At 33.3% G+C, this 20,612-nt stretch overlaps 2 protein-coding genes across 3 annotated transcripts in view; one reads left to right on the forward strand and one right to left on the reverse strand.

The window, feature by feature from the left end:
- The window catches only part of LOC106667040 (acetylcholine receptor subunit alpha-like 1), a 151,957-nt gene that overhangs the window by 93,968 nt on the left and 37,377 nt on the right, over window positions 1–20,612 (reverse strand). The window lies entirely within an intron of this gene.
- LOC106667038 (scavenger receptor class B member 1) overlaps window positions 1–20,612 on the forward strand; it is an 86,353-nt gene that overhangs the window by 29,524 nt on the left and 36,217 nt on the right. The window contains exon 1 of one of the 2 annotated variants that reach the window (XM_014394643.2): window positions 7,235–7,660. The exons of the other annotated variant lie outside the window; for it this stretch is intronic. Within the exon in view, the coding sequence (XP_014250129.1) occupies window positions 7,603–7,660 (58 nt within the window). The 5' untranslated portion in view covers window positions 7,235–7,602. Of the gene's footprint in view, window positions 1–7,234; window positions 7,661–20,612 lie in introns of those variants that run through there. 2 annotated transcript variants of the gene reach the window in all.

The raw sequence follows: 20,612 nt of genomic DNA on the forward strand, positions 1-20,612 counted from the left end.
TAAATAGGATAAATAGAAGATGTGTAACCTTGGACAGCCAGGAGGTTATATTTAAATAGCCCAGGTGCCACAGCACATCGAAAGTATGCGTGTTGTCCAGGAATACAACTCGAGGGTAGAAGCTAAGGGGTCCTCAGTTATTGGTGTTTGGATCTAAGATCAAGAAAAACTAATGACCAGAAATGAGATTCAAGGTTTTTAACTATTTTTATACATGTATCAAAGGAACTTTCCTGGGTTTATCAAAGAATGGGAAGCAAACTGCGTGGGACGTGGGGTGATTAGTTGGTTTTTTGTTTGTGCGTCATTCAACAAGAAATTGAAAATGTTCGGAGGGTTCTATAATTTTTTTTTCGTTTTTAAAGTGCTGAAAAATTGTTAAAATTTTTTCAAAATTTTCTTCAATTATAACAAAGCATCTATGTTTGAAACGACAGCTTGTTCTTACAACAAAGGTTCAAATGTAAAAATTTTAAAAAAACTTTATAGAAGAATTATTTTTAAACTTCTTTTTGACGCACTACAGATTGAATAATTTTGCATAAATACTCCTTTTATGGTGTGGGCATCTCAAAGAGAAGGAACGCCTTTTTCTCCATTGCAGCCCTGAAATGTTTCCTTAAACCTTGCTAATCTTCCAGCAGATTTTTTCCCATTTTGTACCATCTTATATACGAATGTAAATTTACGAAATGTTGCTTATCAATTATACTAGATTTTTTTCAAACTTTTAATTGAAAATGCGGCTTTAAACAAAAATATTTTCGAGTAGAAAAACGTTGTTTATCTTTGTTAATTATAATTCGTAATTGGACGTTAGAAGGTTTTCTGTCCAGATTTAGTTCAGGGAGAACGCGTGTTTTTGCAACGTCGAGAAGCCGGTTCATCGTTTGGAAGGCCGACAATTATTGAAAATTGGTTGTTCAAGATAAAACTAGGTTTTTTTTAAATATTGACATTCAGCATCAAAAGGAGATCAACAAATTAAATATTCAGTATTTCAAGTCCTTCAATTCTTTCTGAACATAGTGTAACTTTAGACTTCTCGTCAAAACTTTTCACTCGCAACAGGGGAGATCTGTTAGAAATTGATGAATAACCTTATTAAATGGTAAAAGCTAACATACTGCAGCTACGTTTATTGAGGATCTTTGCCTTTTGTCTCTCATTATAATTTTATTAGATAGAATAATAAAAAGGTTGGAATGTGCTGTGTATTCCTCTGTCTCATTCAGTGACTCAGGAGACAACAATCCTTTTAAAAAAATAAAAAATACAAATGTAACACTGCCCCGACGTCAGTATAAACAATAAAAAACCGAAAAGTGGAAAACACCAATATTGGCTCCTTGTTGTCGCTGTAGTGCTATCCTTATCTTTTCTGGGGATAGAAAAATGTATGACGTCACCTTTGGACACAAAAAGAACAGATATACAACGTTTCCCTTTTGGGCTAGGTTTGGTGAATTTGATAAGAGTTGGTTTATTGTTAATGTTACTAATGTACTATTGTCATTTTGTTCTCGTTTGATATATATAAAAATTATTTACTTAATATTTGTTCTGGGTTTTTGTGAAAAACAGCCTTATCTATCGACATAAAATTTACTGACGGAAGATGATTCAAAACTGGCCATTGTACTATTTATGACGTTGCGATTTATATAAACAACTGAAACTGTATTTAAAGTGACACAACACCTGAAGTGCAGAAGTTGTTTTTCTAATTACATTTATTTGATATTTACAACTAGATATACTGTATGTAGTATTCTGGTAGGGATGGAAGTGATCGTTGTCGTACTAGAGGATTATTGTGGATGCTCAGGGATTGCTGAACCTTTTTATAGCAGGTTTTGCTTAGGTCAAGTACAAACAGGATGCTTAGGTCGTTATGAATAACACAATTTGAAAAATAAACGGAACATTTATAATTTGACGAAGAATTTTAGACGGAATTGATTGGAGACTAGGATTTTGAATCCTCGGTTGAGCTCCACACTTTACAACCGTACGCTCAAAGAGGTATCATCATTGTCTTATAAATTATTTTTTTCATTTATTTATTTTTTTACAACTGCATACAAAATGCAACGAAAAAAATATTGTTATTTACAATGATATATATATATATATATATATATATATATATACATATGCATGTCCACAAAATTGTATGCATATTTACATGTGTGGCGTAACCGAAAATTGGCCATCATGGCGTGAAGTCATCATCAGTCCTAGAGTTACCAAAGTTATAAAATATTAAATTCACTAGTTTTCGTGGTTCGCTTGACCAATTAATATATTTCAATTAATTAAGGTTTTTAGTTGAGATAAAAAGTCAGTGTCATGAGCGGGATTCGAACCCACGATCTTCGGCTAGATACGCTGCTGCTCTACCACTTGAGCTATCGTGACTTCGATCCACTCGGACACCAACTTCCCATCTCAACCCCACCTTTTGAATTTTCCTTCCTTTTTGCCATTTTTCAAATGTCGTGTAATCTATTCCATTCTCGGCGACAAGGATTTGGGATTATAGCAATTGGAACGTTTGGCTGTCCCAAACAGTTCAAGTCCGTAGGTCCAAATTGGGGAGATTAGATCTTTTGTCAAGTCGCACACCCGCAAAAAATGTGTCACTCTACAAAAGAAAATTTTACAAGAGAGATAAATGGAAGTTTACTTTTTGATTTATGTATTAAGTGCCAGTAGGGTTGTTGCCAATAAAAACTCATGATCCATCAATATCGTCTTTCGTTTGTCTAACACTTAAGCGAAAACGCAAAACTTTAAAAATCCAAATATACTAACCCTAAAAACTACAGCTTTTGAGTTGGGATACTTTTCTTGCATATGTTGGCACTCAGTAATTTAAGTTAGATTGTTTGCGCTAACTGTAATGGTGGTCAATAAATGGCTGATGCCATGGTAAGATTCAATTAAGGACATACGATCTTTTTTTCGCATGAATATATAATTGTGGTAATTCAGTATTTACAATATTTCGATTTTCTGTATCAGTTTTGACCTGCATTTTTGAAGCTGAGCAGTCATCCCCCCTTGAATTAGTGTTCAGTTAGTGAAATCCGAAGAGCCAGAACTATCCACATTATTTTATTTATTTTTATTTTATCTATTTAAAAAGAAGAAAAATAACTTTATTCTGGGACTGGTGACCCCTAAGAATAATAAACATGAAATCACTAAAGGAGGTTCCTTCTATGAAATTAAAAATAAACTGAGATAGAAATACAGTAAGGCAGGCCGCAGAAAAGAAAATTACAAGGATATTAAACAAATATTAACGTAAGATCTGCTTGGAAGGAGAGGAGGTGATAATACAGGTGGGATTTAAAGGAGGAAAAGGAGGCAGCGTGACGAATAGAAAGGGGAAGGGAGTTCCAGAGGTTAGGAGCTCGGGTCAGAAAGGATCTTTCGAAGGTATGGGTTGCATGTCGCGGAAGGATAAGGTCTATTGGGGATGAGCGGGAGTTACGAGTATGATGTGAGGAGTTGAATTTGAGGGATTGGGTGATGTAAGGAGGGCGACGAGTGTGGATGTACTGAAAAAGAAAGCAACGTAGGAAATTCTGTGCACGGAACGAGGGGTAGAGCCAGGAAAGTTGGGAGTACAACCCCGGGACTCGGGACCCACGTGGTCCGAACACGAATCTTACGCAACAATTCATAATACGCTTCAATCGCGCGTTCCCCCCCCCGTCGAGAGACCACCGTATGCCACACAGCTATAATCGAATAAGGCAAGATACAAGGAGTTTGCGGGTGGAGAAAGATAAGAGAAGCCAAGACCGACGAAACAGGCTGAGGGAGGCAATACAATGGCGGGAAATTTGGGAAATATGAGGATGCCAGGAAAGGTTTTGGTCAAAGACTACTCATAGGTTTTTAACCGAGGAGCAGAAGGGAATGGGATGGTTATTTAACATGAGAGGTGGGATGCTGGGGAGGGAATTGAACCGTTACCTGGACCTGATAATTATGGCGGTGGATTTGGAAGGATTGAAGACTAGGGAATTTTTATGTGCCCATTCATTCGGTGATGGAGTTTAAGTTTTTTTGGATCTTGAGAATGGCCGAGTGAAGATCGGAAGGGTAGAAAGATATGTATATTTGGGAGTCATCGACATATAGGTGATAGTTACAGGACTGGATGGACACGGGCAGGTCGTTGATATAAATGGAAAAAAGGATAGGAGATAATTACAGTCCAAACAGGTACCCAAGCATAGGACAGTCAAGCAAAACAACAAATCAATAAAATAAACTATTAAAAAAGGATATACAATTAAAAATAAAAGCAAAGAAAGTCCAACACTTATACAAACAAATCAAACATTATAAATAGATTAATAAATAGCACAACAAACGTAATAAATAAACCCTCAACTACATTTTAAACTCGTTCAATATTTTTTTAAGATCCGAAGGGACGAGGAGAATGGGCACTGATACCGAATTTATTTATGTAATACACAGCTTTGGAGATTGAAGACTCTAGCCCGTATTTGGTCCTGTGCCGTGAAGTACTAAAGAATTCATGGATCCGTAGTTGACGCTTGGGTACCCTAAAGCCGATATAAGATAATATCTCTGTGGAGTCAATAAAATTATTTAAGATCTTCCATAGGATCATAACGGAAGCCAAAACTGTTCTATCTGCCAGAGAATCCAGGCCTACTAGAACAAGTCTGGCTTCATAGAAGCAATGATGGTATTTCCTGTGATTGCATATCTTGTACTACATATTTCGTGACCTTTCTTTGTACCGTTTCTATCATGTAAGACCCATCTAAAGAACCCGGCGATGAAACAACACTGGCATGCTCTAGGTGACTGCGAACCAGTTATTGCAAAAGGGTTCTTAAAGTCAAAAGTTTACCTGAGTACGAATCCTAAATTTTTAAACGCTATATTCCTAATGGCATGGATGTAGTCCCGAAAATCACAATTCTTATTAAAAAAATAACCGCGAGATCCGAGATAGTATCGACTTCATCAATGTGAGAACTTTCAATACTATAAACGAATTCGTCGTAATCGTGAATGATCTTTTTCTTCGAGATCTTCAAATTCTGCTTTAATTTCGTTTAGTTTGAAATTATTACACGTACACCAAAGCCTAAAGTTATTTTGTAAGGGAATGCTATCGTTTATCGATCGACAGGGCGGTAAATTTTCAAATCGTCTGCTTACAGGGAAAATGAAGAATTAATGAAAACATAAAATGATAGCCCTAAGGCACACCAGATCGTACGTGGACAGGTTTCGATAAGCCTTCACCAAATCTTACAACAAAAAACCTCTTAGACAAAAAGGAGTCCACCCATCCCAACATGGGTTAGCCCACACCTAGTTTTTTGACCAGGATGAGACTATAAAATGCTTTTGATGATTCCTATTAAATTCACTAGTTTCGTGGTCAGCTTGACCAATTAATATCTTTCCATTAATTAAGGTTTATAGTTGAGATAAAAAGTCAGTGTCACGAGGTGGATTCGAACACGATCTTCAGCTAGATATGCCGCTGCTCTACCATTGAGCTATCGTGACCTCCATCCACTTGGACACTAATTTCCCATCTCAACCCCACCTTTTGAATTTTCCCTCCTTTTTGCCATTTTTCAAATGTCGTGTAATCTATTTGATTCTCGGCGACAAATGAAATAGCCACGGGGTGCTTTAGTGAAGGTATATTTCATTTGAACTTATTAAATTCATTAGTTTTGTTGTCCGCATGACCAATTAATATCTCAATTATTTAAGGTTTTTTGTTTAGATAAAAAAGTCAGTGTCACGAGCGGGATTCGAACCTACGATTTTCGGCTAGATAAGCCGCTGCTCTACTACTTGAGCTATCTGGATTTTTTTAAAGTTTGTAAAATGTGAAAAGGGTTGAAAAAGACACGTATGTTCGTAGTTTTAGTGGGTCAACGACCGGATTGTGGGACTTTGTTTAGCAAGGTGATGAGGAGTCAGTACTCTTCGTCTACCTGCTTATAACCTTGACCCTCAATTGTAGATGGTGAAATATCGAAACGTGTTCTCATTGACCAAAACAGCTAGATTAGTTAGACCAAACTGATCGAAAAAGTCTAACACCATCGGATCACAGGAGAAAATCACTCAACTATAAAATTGGCATCAAGAATAGAAGTAACATACGAAATATGATGGTAACAGATGTGTGTATATTCCTGTTTTGGTCTGCGATGTGTCTGTTTTTATAAGTTAATAAAAGGTGACAAGATTCAACAAATGACCCATATGTAGTCCTTTTAGTCTTTAAGACCCGACTGTCTTGTAGCGATATGAGGGGAAAATAACATCGAGGTATATGTAAGACTCAATAATTTGCGCCTCCCCTCTTACAACCTTCACCATCAACTGAAGACGGCTAAATGCCGAAACGAGTCTGGCAAGCAAATACAGCTAGCCTAGGCAGAAGAGACGACCAGTAACTATCAAATTACACGGTCATCGCCCTCCAGACCATACGAAGAAATCACACGAAATATTTTCTAAGATATTATACATATATGATTGCCATTTTATATATTAAATACAAAACCTATATTAATTTTATATATTAAAATTAAATATATATAGGTAATAAAGAATCAGGTTCTTACTTTTTTATGTGGTACTTCTTTTCTGCATTAATTAACCAGAAACTGTCTACAATGACCTCCACATCTTATTTGTCCTTGGTCTAGTTAAATCCTGATTTAATTAATAACTTATATAAAAAATTAATTCTTCATCCCAATTAGTTAGTGAAAGAGCTTGCCGTTCTTTGAAGTGGCTGTGGCCTAGAGGCATTTACGGATCCAATGGTTGAGGGTGTTACCGCCTGGTGACAGTTCATTATGTCAGGTCATGTTTACCTGCTCGACCATTAATTCCTAGTTATAAAATTAGTAATAAATACAAACAAACTCTATTGATGGGCATGCTTTACAACTAAGTTTGTTCGCGTTTAACGAAAGTAGTCACTGGAGCGTAGAAGAGGCAGTTCTCGCCAAGGGGCGAAAGGGTCGAACGATCCCAGGGCAAATATTTATTTAATCGACCGGTTCTTAGTCGCGATGAGGACAAACAAAATTACTTCGCCATGACTAATGGACCTTGGTTATTGGAAAGTATTAGTGGGGGAAGAGCACAAGTCAAGAAGGGGTTCCATCAAGTGGGGAGCAGGAGGATTAGTACTCGAGGTATTCAGTAGTGGTTCTCCTCCTGCAGCCGATACTCTCCCGCCCACCGGTTCGACACCAAGTCTGCAAGATTTTTATACACGGGACCGCCCGAAAAGTGAAGGCTGCCGTTCGAAGACACTCGAGTTTAAGTGATTTTTCATCCGTTTCTTAAGAACAAAACTACGGCGCTGCGGACGTTACAAACATAATTTCGTCAACGGTGAAAGTCGTCGGACGAGTCGAACTCCTCGCTCGCTTGTAAAGCGAAATTTTATTTTATTTTTTTTTCGGCTGAGAAGTGGTTCCTGCTCTCTGTGCATGTGACGTCCTCGGAACGATATACCGCCCTGCACATCGATTTTCTCTATTATAATTGCCGAAGATGCAGACTAAAAGAAAACTCTGTGACAAACTTAGCAGTAGCTTCTTAAGGAAGTGGTGTAAGTGAATTCAAAACAGACATAATTTTTTTAACTTTTCTAACAAAATTTCACCTCGTCTCTAAATACTAACAAATCCGGTAATACATATGATTTCACTGATAAACTAGAAATTTAATCAAAGTATCTTTACGTTTGCAAATTGCTAACTAAACCTCCCTTTCAAGACCGTTTTATTTATTTACCGCATTACCATTTTGATTGTATAGATTCTATAGTGGGCCTTTTTAGATGGATGGACCTTTATTGACTCAAGGTCGGCGTATTTTTAAGATTAGTATCAATGCATTTGTTAGATGCCTATGGTGGCATGTTTCTTGTTAATGGTTTTATTTTATATCGACGAAAAAGTTACTACAGGTTTAACAAACCTTGAAATTTAAATATTTCTTAAATATCCTCCTCTTCAGTAACTATTTCAGATCTTATTTGTATTCAGTTGTCAAGTATAGAGTACATGGTAGGCATAGGCGTACAGTTAAAAAATATTTCAATAAGATTTTTCATGATATGTAACTTTGAGAATAATTGTTATTAGTACTATTTTAAAAATGTACTTTTTTCGTTTCCAGTCATTTGGATCTGCCTATACTCGCATTTTATGGGTTTTAGGATTAGACATATATAGTGGTGGGTATGGGATATAAGCAGGGCGTATCTCGTGTTAAGATTTTTTTTCTTGAGTTGTCTTCTCCCCAACCTTAGATTTTGAATATTTCCTTTTTGTCTTTCTTACGTTGTTACATTTGTAGAACATATTCTAAATATTGTTATAATCAGTAATCAGTTTTTCTTAAAATTTTTTAGTATCTCTTTGAGAATCATTCAATTGGAATATATTTCAATACACAGCTTTATCATGCCATTTTGGCCTGTGATACATTTTTTTGATTTGGGACATCTTTATTGCTGGGTCAGGGTTATAAGAATGGAGCAGCGAGACGTTGATATTTTTTCCTGACAATGGTCTTCTCCTCACCCAGCCATACTATTAACTTACTTTAACCAACCTTAGATGTTAAATATTTCTTTAGTTTTTGTCTTTCATATATTTTTACTTTTTCAATTCATTTTGCAATTATAAAGTATTGCGATATAATATTTCAAGCGTACACAACCGTTCTAATCAGGGATTATTTTTCTTACGATTTTTTACTGTATCACCTTGTGAATTGTTCAATTGGGATATATTTGAATAGCCAATTTGGTCGTTTCCGGTCGTTTTGATCTGAGATCAGTTTTAGGTTTTTCACCAGCTTTAATGGTGGGTCAGAATTATAAACAGGGAAGAGGAGGAATGAAGTCTTCTATTGGTCTAAATTTGCTTTTGAGCTATCTTCTAAACCTGCTTATAAAACCACCGAAGTTATTTTATTTTTTTCAATCGTGTCCTTTTTCGCGTTCGGCAAAAATAGGCAATACAGGTAAGCAACAGTGGCCTTCTCATTCTTTACAAAAGAACTCAACTAACAAGATGGTAATTGGTATTCCGGAATGCAACTGACAGATCAAAACAACGAGACTAGTCTGAACATGATGATAGGAGACGAACCCTAGACCACGAGAAGAAATCTTTTTTTTTAATGGACGCCAACTATAAAATAAAACAAATTTTACGTAATTATTTTCTTAATTTTCTCTAAAATTAACTCCGGCCATCAGTATAGCATCACTTCTGCTGATTGTACAAACAGCACGTTTTACAGAAAGGAATTTTTATGCTGTCTTTTAGATAATTCAGGTCGAATATTAGGCATACTGTAATCAAGTGGTTAATCCCATTTCGCAAATGCAAGGGTGCATATCAGTCACGGTCGGTTGTAAAGTTAAGAAAGTACATTAAAAAAAACTTCATTCTCGTTGGTTATACTTCATTGCTTAAATCCATTGATTAATATGCGCCATTATTCCTAAGAATTGTTTTCTGTTTTGGACTGGCTAAGTCGTCTCTCACAATCACGCGGTAAGATTTCTTTTTGGTAAAATCTCTGATTCATTCACACTGGAACGACCTTGCATTGATATCAGTTGATTATAATATATAACCATAGTCCTTGAGATAATTAATCTAAGCCGGATCACCGTGGAATCGTTGGGAAATCAAGTCAAAGTTAAAAAGAGCGTTTCGTATTCCACTGTCCTTACATCCTTTAAAGATTCTTTCTTGAGGATTTTAATCATAACGAGGATTAGCCGCTCTATCCGTGGCTACAAATAGACGTACGAGGTTTCGAAAGAGTAATTTGAACGGTCGGGCAGCATGGAGAGCCCCGAGTCAATGCCTTGCCGATATCGGCCTCGTTTCGAAAACTTGCCTAATGAAACTTTTTCCCAACGAAGAGTTTATTGCCGATTCGCGATTGGTTATTGATTTTGGAATGAAGGGAAAGCATCGATTGTCTACGCTGATTGTCATTTCGGATCAATTTCGATAAGAGGAGCTATTTGGAAAATCTTTCCGGACATTGACTGATCAAAACACAATAATATTAGGACGAAATTTAACTGTAATATTATTATAATATAAATTTAATTAGATCAGTTCTACGCGTGAATGCCTACAGCCATTGGAAGCAATTAAGATAGGAAAATAAAATAATTTCGACAAGAATGAAACGTTAGAAATTGAGTAGCGTTAGCCTAAAACGCACATAAATTCAGAAATATCACTTTCTTCGCCATTAATACATATAAAAGTTAAAAGTGAAAAGCGGAAAAACGCGTGTTTGACGCCGGGTCTGAGGAAGACGGTGAAAGTGTGGAATGTGAAAAGTGTAAAGTCGGCAAAACTAGTCGGAAAGAGGAAATTTATCATCAAATGTGCGGCATGAATAAGATTTTTATCCCTCTTGCCTCATCGTTGGTAATGTTTACAAATTAGCTTTTGCTCTGAGTTATATAAACAGGAAATAACAATTTCGGATTGAACCTTTTTTTCACTTTATAATTTATAAAGAGTTAAATCAGTGCGTGTCTAAGCTAAAATAGGACCTTGGATTCAATTAAAATAACAATGTTTTCTCTTTAACTCCTTGATAATATCTTATGCATTTTTCAATGGTTCGTATAATTCGTTTTTTCAATTCTTGGGAATTATTAATTCCAGGCGATAAAAATGGTTCCCTTATCAAAAACGATATGCTACTGAGTTACTGACGAGGTTCCATTGGAAAGCAATGGCTGCATTTCATGTGCTCAGGAATTCAAAAATATTCAAGATAAAAAATCGGCCCTTATCGAAAAATAGTGCGATAAACAAACGAAGAATTCGATTCATACTGATCGGCGATGATTTAGTCTCAAAATATTTCCTTCGAATATTGATTTTACAACTTTGGATATAGATGAGGTGTTTTACATTTTAAAATCATTATGAAAATTATTCTCGAGTTCTGCAAGGTTATGAACCTGGAGCTTGGGCTATTACTCTTTTGATGATTCATTCAAGATTTTTTTTTAAATCAAATGAGTGATCCATCTGTACAAAATATATATATTATTTTCACTTGTTTCTATTGTCATAATTTGTTAGGTATTTTTGTGTCTAATTAGAGTAAAAAATCCCTCTCTCTTCATTCAACCGTTTCGTATTTATCTCCTGTAGAAAATTTTTCTTATTTATTTAATAACAATGATATTTCCGATTTGATTCCGTAATTAATTAAGTAAAATTAAATAAATATATTTGTTTTTATAAAGAAAATTTAAAAATAAGTAAGTAAAGTTTGATGAATGAGGCCAGCTCTATATTAAATAAACCATAAAAACAAATAAAGTTAAATTTTAAATTAATATTTATGAAAGGTATTAGTCGAGATAAAAAAGTCAGTGTCACGAGCGGGATTCGAACCCACGATCTTCGGCTAAATACGCCGATGCTCGACCACTTGAGCCATCGTGACATCGAGGGGGAAAAACCGAACAAAAAGGAGGGAAAATTCGAGAGGTGAGGAAGAGATGGGAAGTTAGTGCCCGAGCGGATCGAAGTCACGATAGCTCAAGTGGTAGAGCAGCGGCGTATTTAGCCGAAGATCATGGGTTCGAATCCCGCTCGTGACACTGACTTTTTATCCCGACCAATACCTTTCATAAATATTAATTAATTGAAAAATGTTAATTGGTCAACCGGACCATGAACTGTAATGAGTTAAATTTGAAGTTGTGTTTTAATTATGTGAATTAAACATAGTTGCAATGTCTGGTTTATTAGTAAAACTGAAAAAACAGGAAAATTTAGGTTTAAGTAGCATTTTACACCCCAAGAGTAAAAAAAAAAATTGAAGTATTTTTCATTCTTCTACCTTTAAAAAAACCTTAAAAATAAAAAAAATTATCTCTTAGGTTTTTCGTTGTTCAAAAATAGAGTAAAGCGGCACTACACATCTTTATTACATATATACAAATTTTGTTGGGTTGCAATTAAACATTTTGACAATACCTGGTTCGTGAAACTAAAAAAATGGAAATGTTGAGTAAAGATTCAGCTTTATCGTAGTTGAAAACCATTGTAAAGTTACTAAACATCTTCATAGATAAATAAAAATTCTGTTAGGTTGTTGTTAAACTTTTTGCATTATATAGCTTATTTGCAGTTGAGAAAGCTAAAATATAGGCGTTTTTTGACTTTGAGTCAAATAAATTTGTGTCGAGTCGAATAAAAATATTAAAAAAAGACTATTTATCCAAATTCCACATTATCTAATACTTTAAAGTTGAATACTACTAAAATTAAGAATAAAGTAGTACTGCTTATCACTACCACTGTCAGGTATCAATTAAACTTTATTCTATCCTCTGTGTGGTTTCATAGTTGAAATTACTCAAAATTTATGATGAAATAGCACTGTTCTGACAACCAAAATACAAAATATTTTACATTCCAATTAAACATTGTTGTATTATCTGGTTTATTCGTAGTTTAAAAATGTAAAATTTAATGTAAAGTTGCACTATATATTCTAATATCAAACAGAAATAAACTTTAAGTAGTTATCAACCTGCTTATTAGCATTGCCTTGCTTATTATGAATTAAAAACTTTAAATTTGTTATAAATTAGCACTGTATATCCGGAAACCTAAAATTGCATTATCTGGCTGTTAGGAAGCTTAAACGGCTTCATAATCGATAAAAGTTCTAAGATGAAATAGCACTTTACTTTTCGATGGGTAGAATAAAAAGTTTTTACGTTGAAATTGATTTTCTTTTAACTCCTCTGATTTATTCGTAGGTAGTAAAAAACCAAAATTTTCGTTAAAGTAGCACTATTCATTCTGTTAACCAAAATACAAAACTTCTACGATCCAGTAAAACTCTTTTGCATCGTATAAACTTGTAGCTTATTCGTAGTTTAATTTTATTGAATCCTTTGGCTTCTCTTTTGAATCGTTTAAATAATTTCCTATTTGAAATTCTAAAAAAATAGCCATCTAAAGTAGCACTGCACTTCTGAATAACTAAAATGACAAACTTTTATAGTCACAATTAAATTTTGTTGAGTTTTCCAATATTCTACCTTATTCCTAGTTAAACTTTATTGAATTTATTGACTTGTTTACAGCTGAAATGCCAGTAAATTTGAACTTCAAGCTGTCATTGTATTTTCTGGCTTTTCAGTAGTTTAATTTGCTTGCTATTTTACAAAAAAAAAATTAGCATAAAGTATCACTGTTCTTATCAATAGTTAAAAGAAATAATTTTTCATGTTACAATTAAACTTTATTGAAAACTCTGACTTATAGTTAGTTGAAATAGCATAAAATTTATGGTGAATTGTATCCTAATAATAAAAAATCAAACAAAATACGGTGCGAGATTTAGTTTTATCCTCGCTGTTTTTCGTAGCTGAAAACTAAAGGATTTCTTAAAAATATCTGTTAGATCACAGTTAAATTTTATTGCTCGCCCGTTGGTAATAAACGTCTGGAAACCGCAAAACGACGAACTATTAGCGGAAATAGGCGGAGTCGCTAAACATTTACTACATTATTTATTGCACTTAAACATAGTTGAACTGACTTTTTTTGGTTATTTACAAACACATAGACAAGTAAATTAATAAATTTGGCAGAATTATTTCTCAGAGGATAAATTTAGGCATAAATTATCGGCGGTAAAATCACTTGTATGTTCTCTAATTACCCTGCATTATATTGTACATAAGTCATCAGTGTTAGATGTTGCCAAAAACCTTTCCCATTGAAGATTCAAGTATAAAAATTTATCTGGTTTTTTTGTATTTTTTCGAAAATGTCCTTGCTAGATAGAGCCTTGTTTATCTAGGATATGAGTGGGTATTAAAAATTTATTTTTGAACTGGACTTATTGCTAGTTAATATTGGTTTATTTTCCGTCCTTATTGTACGTTTTGTCTATTTATCTAATGTCTATTTATCATAATTATTTATTGATTTAACGCTTTTTTTAATGATTTCAATTTTTTATTATTCTCTATATTTTAAATATTTCAGTCTGAGTGTTTATATATGATGAAATAATTGCAATAAATTGAAAGTACAATTATTATATCTTGTGATAAAATCCTAAAATCCTGTCGATCTAGCATTTTGATTAGCTTTATTGGTTTGCAGAGGAATGCTAGATAATTATGCAATCTCTTTTTATGAAAAGTAAATTACCAAGTACAGACAGATTTTGAATGAAATAATGATTGTCGTATTTTGTTTCTGAAAAAAATCTAATTGTAGAGTTATATAAGAATTTTATAAGAATGAGATGGCATTAAATGAACAAAACAGTGACAGAATTTCATTTATAATTTAATTCCATTGAAGGCCTCTTAAGGTCTTTTCCCCCCTTTTACTTCAATTTAACACATCGTGGCTTCATTGAGACAAAGGTTTCGACACACTTGTTTTTTTTCCATTAGTTTCGGATAAAATAAAACGTCATTGACTTTTCTTATTTGAAGGTGAAAACAACAAACGCCAAAATTGCCTAATATAAAAAGAAAAAAAAGAGTGCCATTAAATCATAATTAATTTCCCAACGAATCTTTTCTAATTTTAAATGAAGGATAAATAAAATAAGTTGTCTGAGATATCACGCGAGTGTGTGAGAAAATCCTCCAAGCCGGACAATGGTCTACCTCTAACTTCGAGGTTTCATATCGATTTTCCTATCAATTCTGGTGTAAAAGCCACGTATTTCCAATTCAGCATTATTTTATGATTGATTTTGGTGTTAAAATAATTAGAAATAAATATAACCAGTATTTGTTAAATCGGTATAAGTTAAAATAACATTTTGCAATTTTTATTTAATCTTTCTTAACTATGTGCAGAAATTATTTCTGTGTCAAGTAGACCTAGGAAAAGGAAAGAGACGTTAATCATCCGTTTGTTGTGTTTTGTACACAATCTGTCAAATAAAGCACACAAAAAAATACAAAACAAAAAACAAATCAGTCACTTGTAAATTGTTGAACTGACAAAAATAAACATAGAAATTTTTTTAAAAAGATACGACGTATGTGCCAAATTGGTGGCAAAATATTGTTGTTAGAATGTTTTCCAAACTTGTCGACCAGGTTTTTATATCCTCAATGACCTCGCCGACATTATTTTTATTATTTTGCCTTTTTTTCTGGGAAAATATTTTTCCATTGCTACGTTCAATCCTGTTTGAAAAATAATAAAAGTAAAAACTTTACATACCAGAGCAGTCAATAAAGCAAATTAAACCGCTCGGTACAAGTTTTTCAGGTTCTCGAGATAACCCTTTTTGGGCAGACACCTGAGTCTATAGATGCAAGACAAAGACCTTATCTATTAGGGATTTGGAGATGCGAAAGTAGTTGAAATTAAGGGGTTGAACGTTCCCGCAAGCAAAAGGACTTCGGATTTTTTTTGCCGGCTCGCACATGTATTACAGTAATGAAAAGTCTCAATTATTTTTTTCCAATTTTAGATACTGTACCTGTTGTTGTATTTGTGGAGTCTAAAACGTAAAATTGCATTTAATAATTAAGAGATGATGCCGTATTAGTGATCAAAGGGTTATGAATTAAATACATTTTACTGACTTCGTTCAAAAACCAATGTGAAGAAAATTTTAGGTGCTTATCCAACAGTCTTGGCTAACAGTTTGCCAAAGTAAGCGGTTTTAATTTGACAAATTTTTAAAACTTCGAAAAAAGGGTGCCTAGATTTTTTTTTCAAATTTGAGTTTGAAATTGTTTCTCATAAAAAATTAAAAAGTCTTAATTCACTAACGGATAAATTATTTTCATAAGCTCTCAAACAGTTGAACCTGGATGGAATAAGAAATACAATAACCCTTAGCCAATCAAAATTAGCCGATAAAAAAATAATAATAATTTTCAATTAATTAAGGTTTTTAGTTGAGATAAAAAAGGCAGTGTCACGAGCGGGATTCGAACCCACGATTTTTGGCTAGATACGCCGCTGCGCTACAACTTGAGCTATCATGGCAAAAAGGAGGTAATATTCAAAAGGTGGGGTTGAGATGGGAAGTTAGTATTCTAGTGGATAGAGGTCACGATAGCTCAAGTGGAAGAGCAGCGGCGTATCTAGCCGAAGATCGTGGGTTCGAATCCCGCTCGTGACACTGACTTTTTTATCTCAACTAAAAACCTTAATTAATTGAAAGATATTAATTGGTCAAGTAGACCACGAAACTAGTGAATTTAATAATAATATTCTTAAGAAATTTAAAAAAATCGAAAGAAAAATATTTTGAATAGAAAAGAAGATGAAAATGACCAAACTGTTCACTTTAAAGTCCCTTCTTCCGAGCCTATAAAAGCTAACTTTATTAATTTTCAAAAAAGACTTCTTTTTTGCTTCTATATCCTTTAATTTTTTTATCGTTAAATACAGAAAACCTGAGAATCATGTAAAGAATTTATTTTTTCCTGTTAGTCACTTGAATTAGACAAGAAATTGAAAAATTGACACAGCTTTCCTCTTGATTTTCGATCGGATATTTAGGCACAATAATTATTAAAGATAATACGAAGAAATACAAATTAAATCGAGATAAAAATTGATCAACTAATTGAAATAAAAATGCCGGTAAACCAATAATTTATTCCCGTTCTCACACGACTCGAATTTATATTTATTTACGTTAATACCTATAATTTAAGGTATTTCAACTGTAGACAAAATTATACCAGATCGGTGACGGTTGGTAATTGGGAGAAAGTATAATCTCATGGGTGAGAAAGGAGTGCTTATGTTGCAATCGGAGCTTAATAGTGAAGCGACAGACCTTATTTATGTTCTTATATGTATTTCCAAACTAAAACATATTTATGTTAGATTTATTATTACATCTGTTGATTCTAAATAACAATAATAATTATCTGATAAACCCCTTTAATATTATTACACGTATATGAATATTTATACATATTTGTGAGATGATATTTTATGTGCTTGCTAATGCACCCACAATTATTCTACAACAAAAACGTTTAATTAATAATCAATAACAACAATCAACTATTTTAATTAAGCTAAAATTTGTAAACAAGCCGTGTTTGGTTTTAGTAAATAACCACAATAAGGCTAGCACAATAATTATGTGTGAAAACCCATCAAAATGAACAATGTTTGCTTTTTGTTTAGATTTTTATGCAATTTTTCGTAAAGTTTAATTTATTCAGTTCCGTCTATATTTTGATCTTTATTAAGACGTCATATAATAAAGTTATTCCTTTTTTGAAATTTTCTAAATTTTTCAGTTCTTTCCAGAAAAAAAGTTGAATTTCTTCAAATAATAAATAAAAAACAAGATGTTGAACATTTAAAAAATAACACAAACTTAAATCACTCAAAAACAGTTAAAAGATATCCGTTAAGCAAGTTGGGTAAATGTAAAACTGCAATAATGTGGTGTTTTTTTTTTTTTCATTTTAGATCATTTCTATTTGAAAATTTGCCGTATTGATGTTCTTTTCTGTTTTAGATTATGATAAGATCTATGTATTATCACTTACAACTAATAATAAGGTCTATAAGTTCTGGTTCTTCTTTTTTGTTTGACGATCTAATAACCAATTTTGGATGTTTAATTTCACTGTTTACTAATTCTTTGATATGAAACGTGAATAAGTGAATAAGAATATAATATCAGCCCAGAAGCATAGTTTTTGTGTAGTTTATATTTTTCTAGAGTTAACTGATAGAATTTTGAAAAATAAACTTTGTTGTTATCAAAATTGATTGACTTTTCCCGCACATATTTTGGTTTTTCATTATGAAAACAATTTCTTTTAAATAGTTATACATAAACATAAAATTCTATGCTTTCTCAATGATTTCAACCACACTAGAACTCTTCAAGCAACTCTGTTGTCCTTATATTGAATTTAAATAAAAGAAAATAAAAGAAGAAAGAGTTCCTTTTATATTTAATTTTATGTGGCGCTCTCAACGCGACACGCAAGAATGGCACAATTACACAGAAGACAAACACTCTGAGCCCTGAAGATGATCTCAATAAAAATCGAAACGTTGGCACGATAAAGAAAATGTTTTTCTGGGACCTACATCACACCGGACCCCGCATCTCACGATTTCGGAATAGTTAATTCAATTTTATTTTACAAGATGATTAGTGAAACTTTCCACTTAACTTCAGAAAAATGATACACACCATTGTCCTCAACCTTATGTGGACTTACAGAGTCGAACTCTGCTGGGTGTCAACCAATCATTCTCACTGACAACACATCCAAAGATTTCAAACAAAAATCCTATAAAAAAAATGTTAACTCTCCTTTTTATGTATCAAACCTGATCACACCTAACCCCGATGGCCACGTGATACCCTACGTGAAGAACGAAAAAAATTGAAAACGTGAAGTCATTATTTATTTTTTCTATAGGAGGCTCACCACTGAGTGGGTGAGTTCTCACATGTTTTTCATATCAATTTTGTTCCTACAGCTCTTTTACTGTTATAATTGTTTTACAGATTTAAAAATTAAAAATGGGCAAGTTGAGACTTTTGGCGCTTTGCTCGTCTTGGAGGTTGTCGGGGATGGTTTCGGTTGAAAGTTGTACTATTGGTTTATGGTCCAGGGGTTTATGGTGGCGTCTGTATCTACTACTTGCTGGTACGTGAACAAATACAGAATCTGTGTGTACAATTACGTTGGCCTACATCTACTACGTATAAGCAAGGAACTTGACAATGGTTCGAATGATGTTGAACAGGTTGATTTGATTCTTTTAAAGTTGGAACGCCCCATATTTAAATTAAATTTTTATTGGTTGTGTAGTGGTGTGTAAACAAAGCGTTTGTTTGTGAGAATTGCAAGCAAATCTTTAATCGATATGAAGTCCCAAATAGTGGTCGACATTGGTTGGTGAAAAAGAGAACAGGGTTGTGGTAGATTAAAAGAGAATTGAAAGAGAGGTGATACGGTGGATGAAGGTTATTTGCTGATATTTGGTTTCGTTGAGTTTGATCCTCCATTTCTTCAAATATTCTTCTAAACTTCTGGGTCTGTGCTTGCTGAATGAATGAGGGTAAGGTTTGCAAATGTGAAGACTATTCCATTCAATTTGGTAGGAATGTCTAAGGTGTATACTGAACCAAGGATGTTGCCTTGTGTTACATTTAAAATTAAGAGATTCATTTTTTCTAATTCGATTTGATTTTTAATTGTCAATTTAGCAAACAAAACTTTTTAGATCAAATCAATTGGAGCATATAAAAATTAACATTTCGCGTAATAATCAGACGAATTGCCTAACCATGAAAAATCAACCTTGGTATGAAGAAAGGAAATTACCTCAAATTAAATAAGAAAAAAAAGTATATTGAATTATTATTCCGACCTTCTCGGAATGATGAAAACAATTTTCAACTTAAAAAATATGTATTAATATGTATGTAAAATTGGTAATGTTTGTTAATAAATAATTAATATGTGCGTTTTTTAGTGACAGGTTGTTCGATAATTTGTTGAAGTAGTGAGGAGCAGTCAAGAATAAAGTATTTTATAAAAACACTTTTTTCATTTTTTGCCGTCGTTTCGACCTTTATTCGAGTCATCTTCATAGCCAGGGTCAATTACAAAACATGTTGATTGCAATTAATACAATACAGATGGAAATATAAATTTTGAACGTATTCATATTCACCTAATAGCACCACACTTTATGTGAAAATGAAATATTTAATTCAAAATTTATATTTACATTTGTATTTCTTCCAAGCTACACTTGTTTTGTAATTCACCCTGAAGACGAACCGAATAAAGGTGACAGCGAAACAATGAAAAAATTGTTTTTCTAAAATACTTTACTCCTGGCATCTCCTCAACACTTCAACAAATTAATTAACGTAGTAGAAAACGCTAGTTAATGCTTTTTCTAAAGTTTGACGGCCTGACAAAACATTCAGTTAAGTAAATGTCTGTAAAAGTAGTTAGATAATTGAGGTCTTCGGGGGTGTTAAACCTGTATGTAGCTTGATCGGTTTCGATTCCTGGTCCGCCTTGTATCGCTCAGTCAGATCAAACCAGTGAGACTAAGAAGGCCAAAATGATAGGAAACAAACAAACTATCGGGTTGTCCGGAAAATAATGCAGGATTTTAAGTTTTCATTAAAAAAAATCTATATAAAATATTCTGTTTACGTTTACAGGATTACTCATTNATTAATAAGTTACCAACACGTTGGGAGAAATGTATTGAGAGTATGGGAAATTATTTTGATTAAAGAACATTGCTTTAAAGTAACTAGTTTCTTTTTTTTTTGTTTAATACCAAAATCCTGCATTATTTTCCGGACAACCCAATACATAAAAATATATACCAATCAAAAATTCTTCAAATTGATAAAAGTGGTAAAAGTCGACCAAATTAAGAAAAATCAAATTTTAAATATTTCAAGACTGTTAAGGAATTGTCCTCGTCACCGTTGTACGTAGCCGTCGTAGTGTCATGCATAGA

This window comes from Cimex lectularius, unplaced genomic scaffold (assembly GCF_000648675.2).
Source record: "Cimex lectularius strain Harlan isolate CLEC.00 unplaced genomic scaffold, Clec_2.1 scaffold181, whole genome shotgun sequence".
Taxonomy (NCBI): domain Eukaryota; kingdom Metazoa; phylum Arthropoda; class Insecta; order Hemiptera; family Cimicidae; genus Cimex; species Cimex lectularius.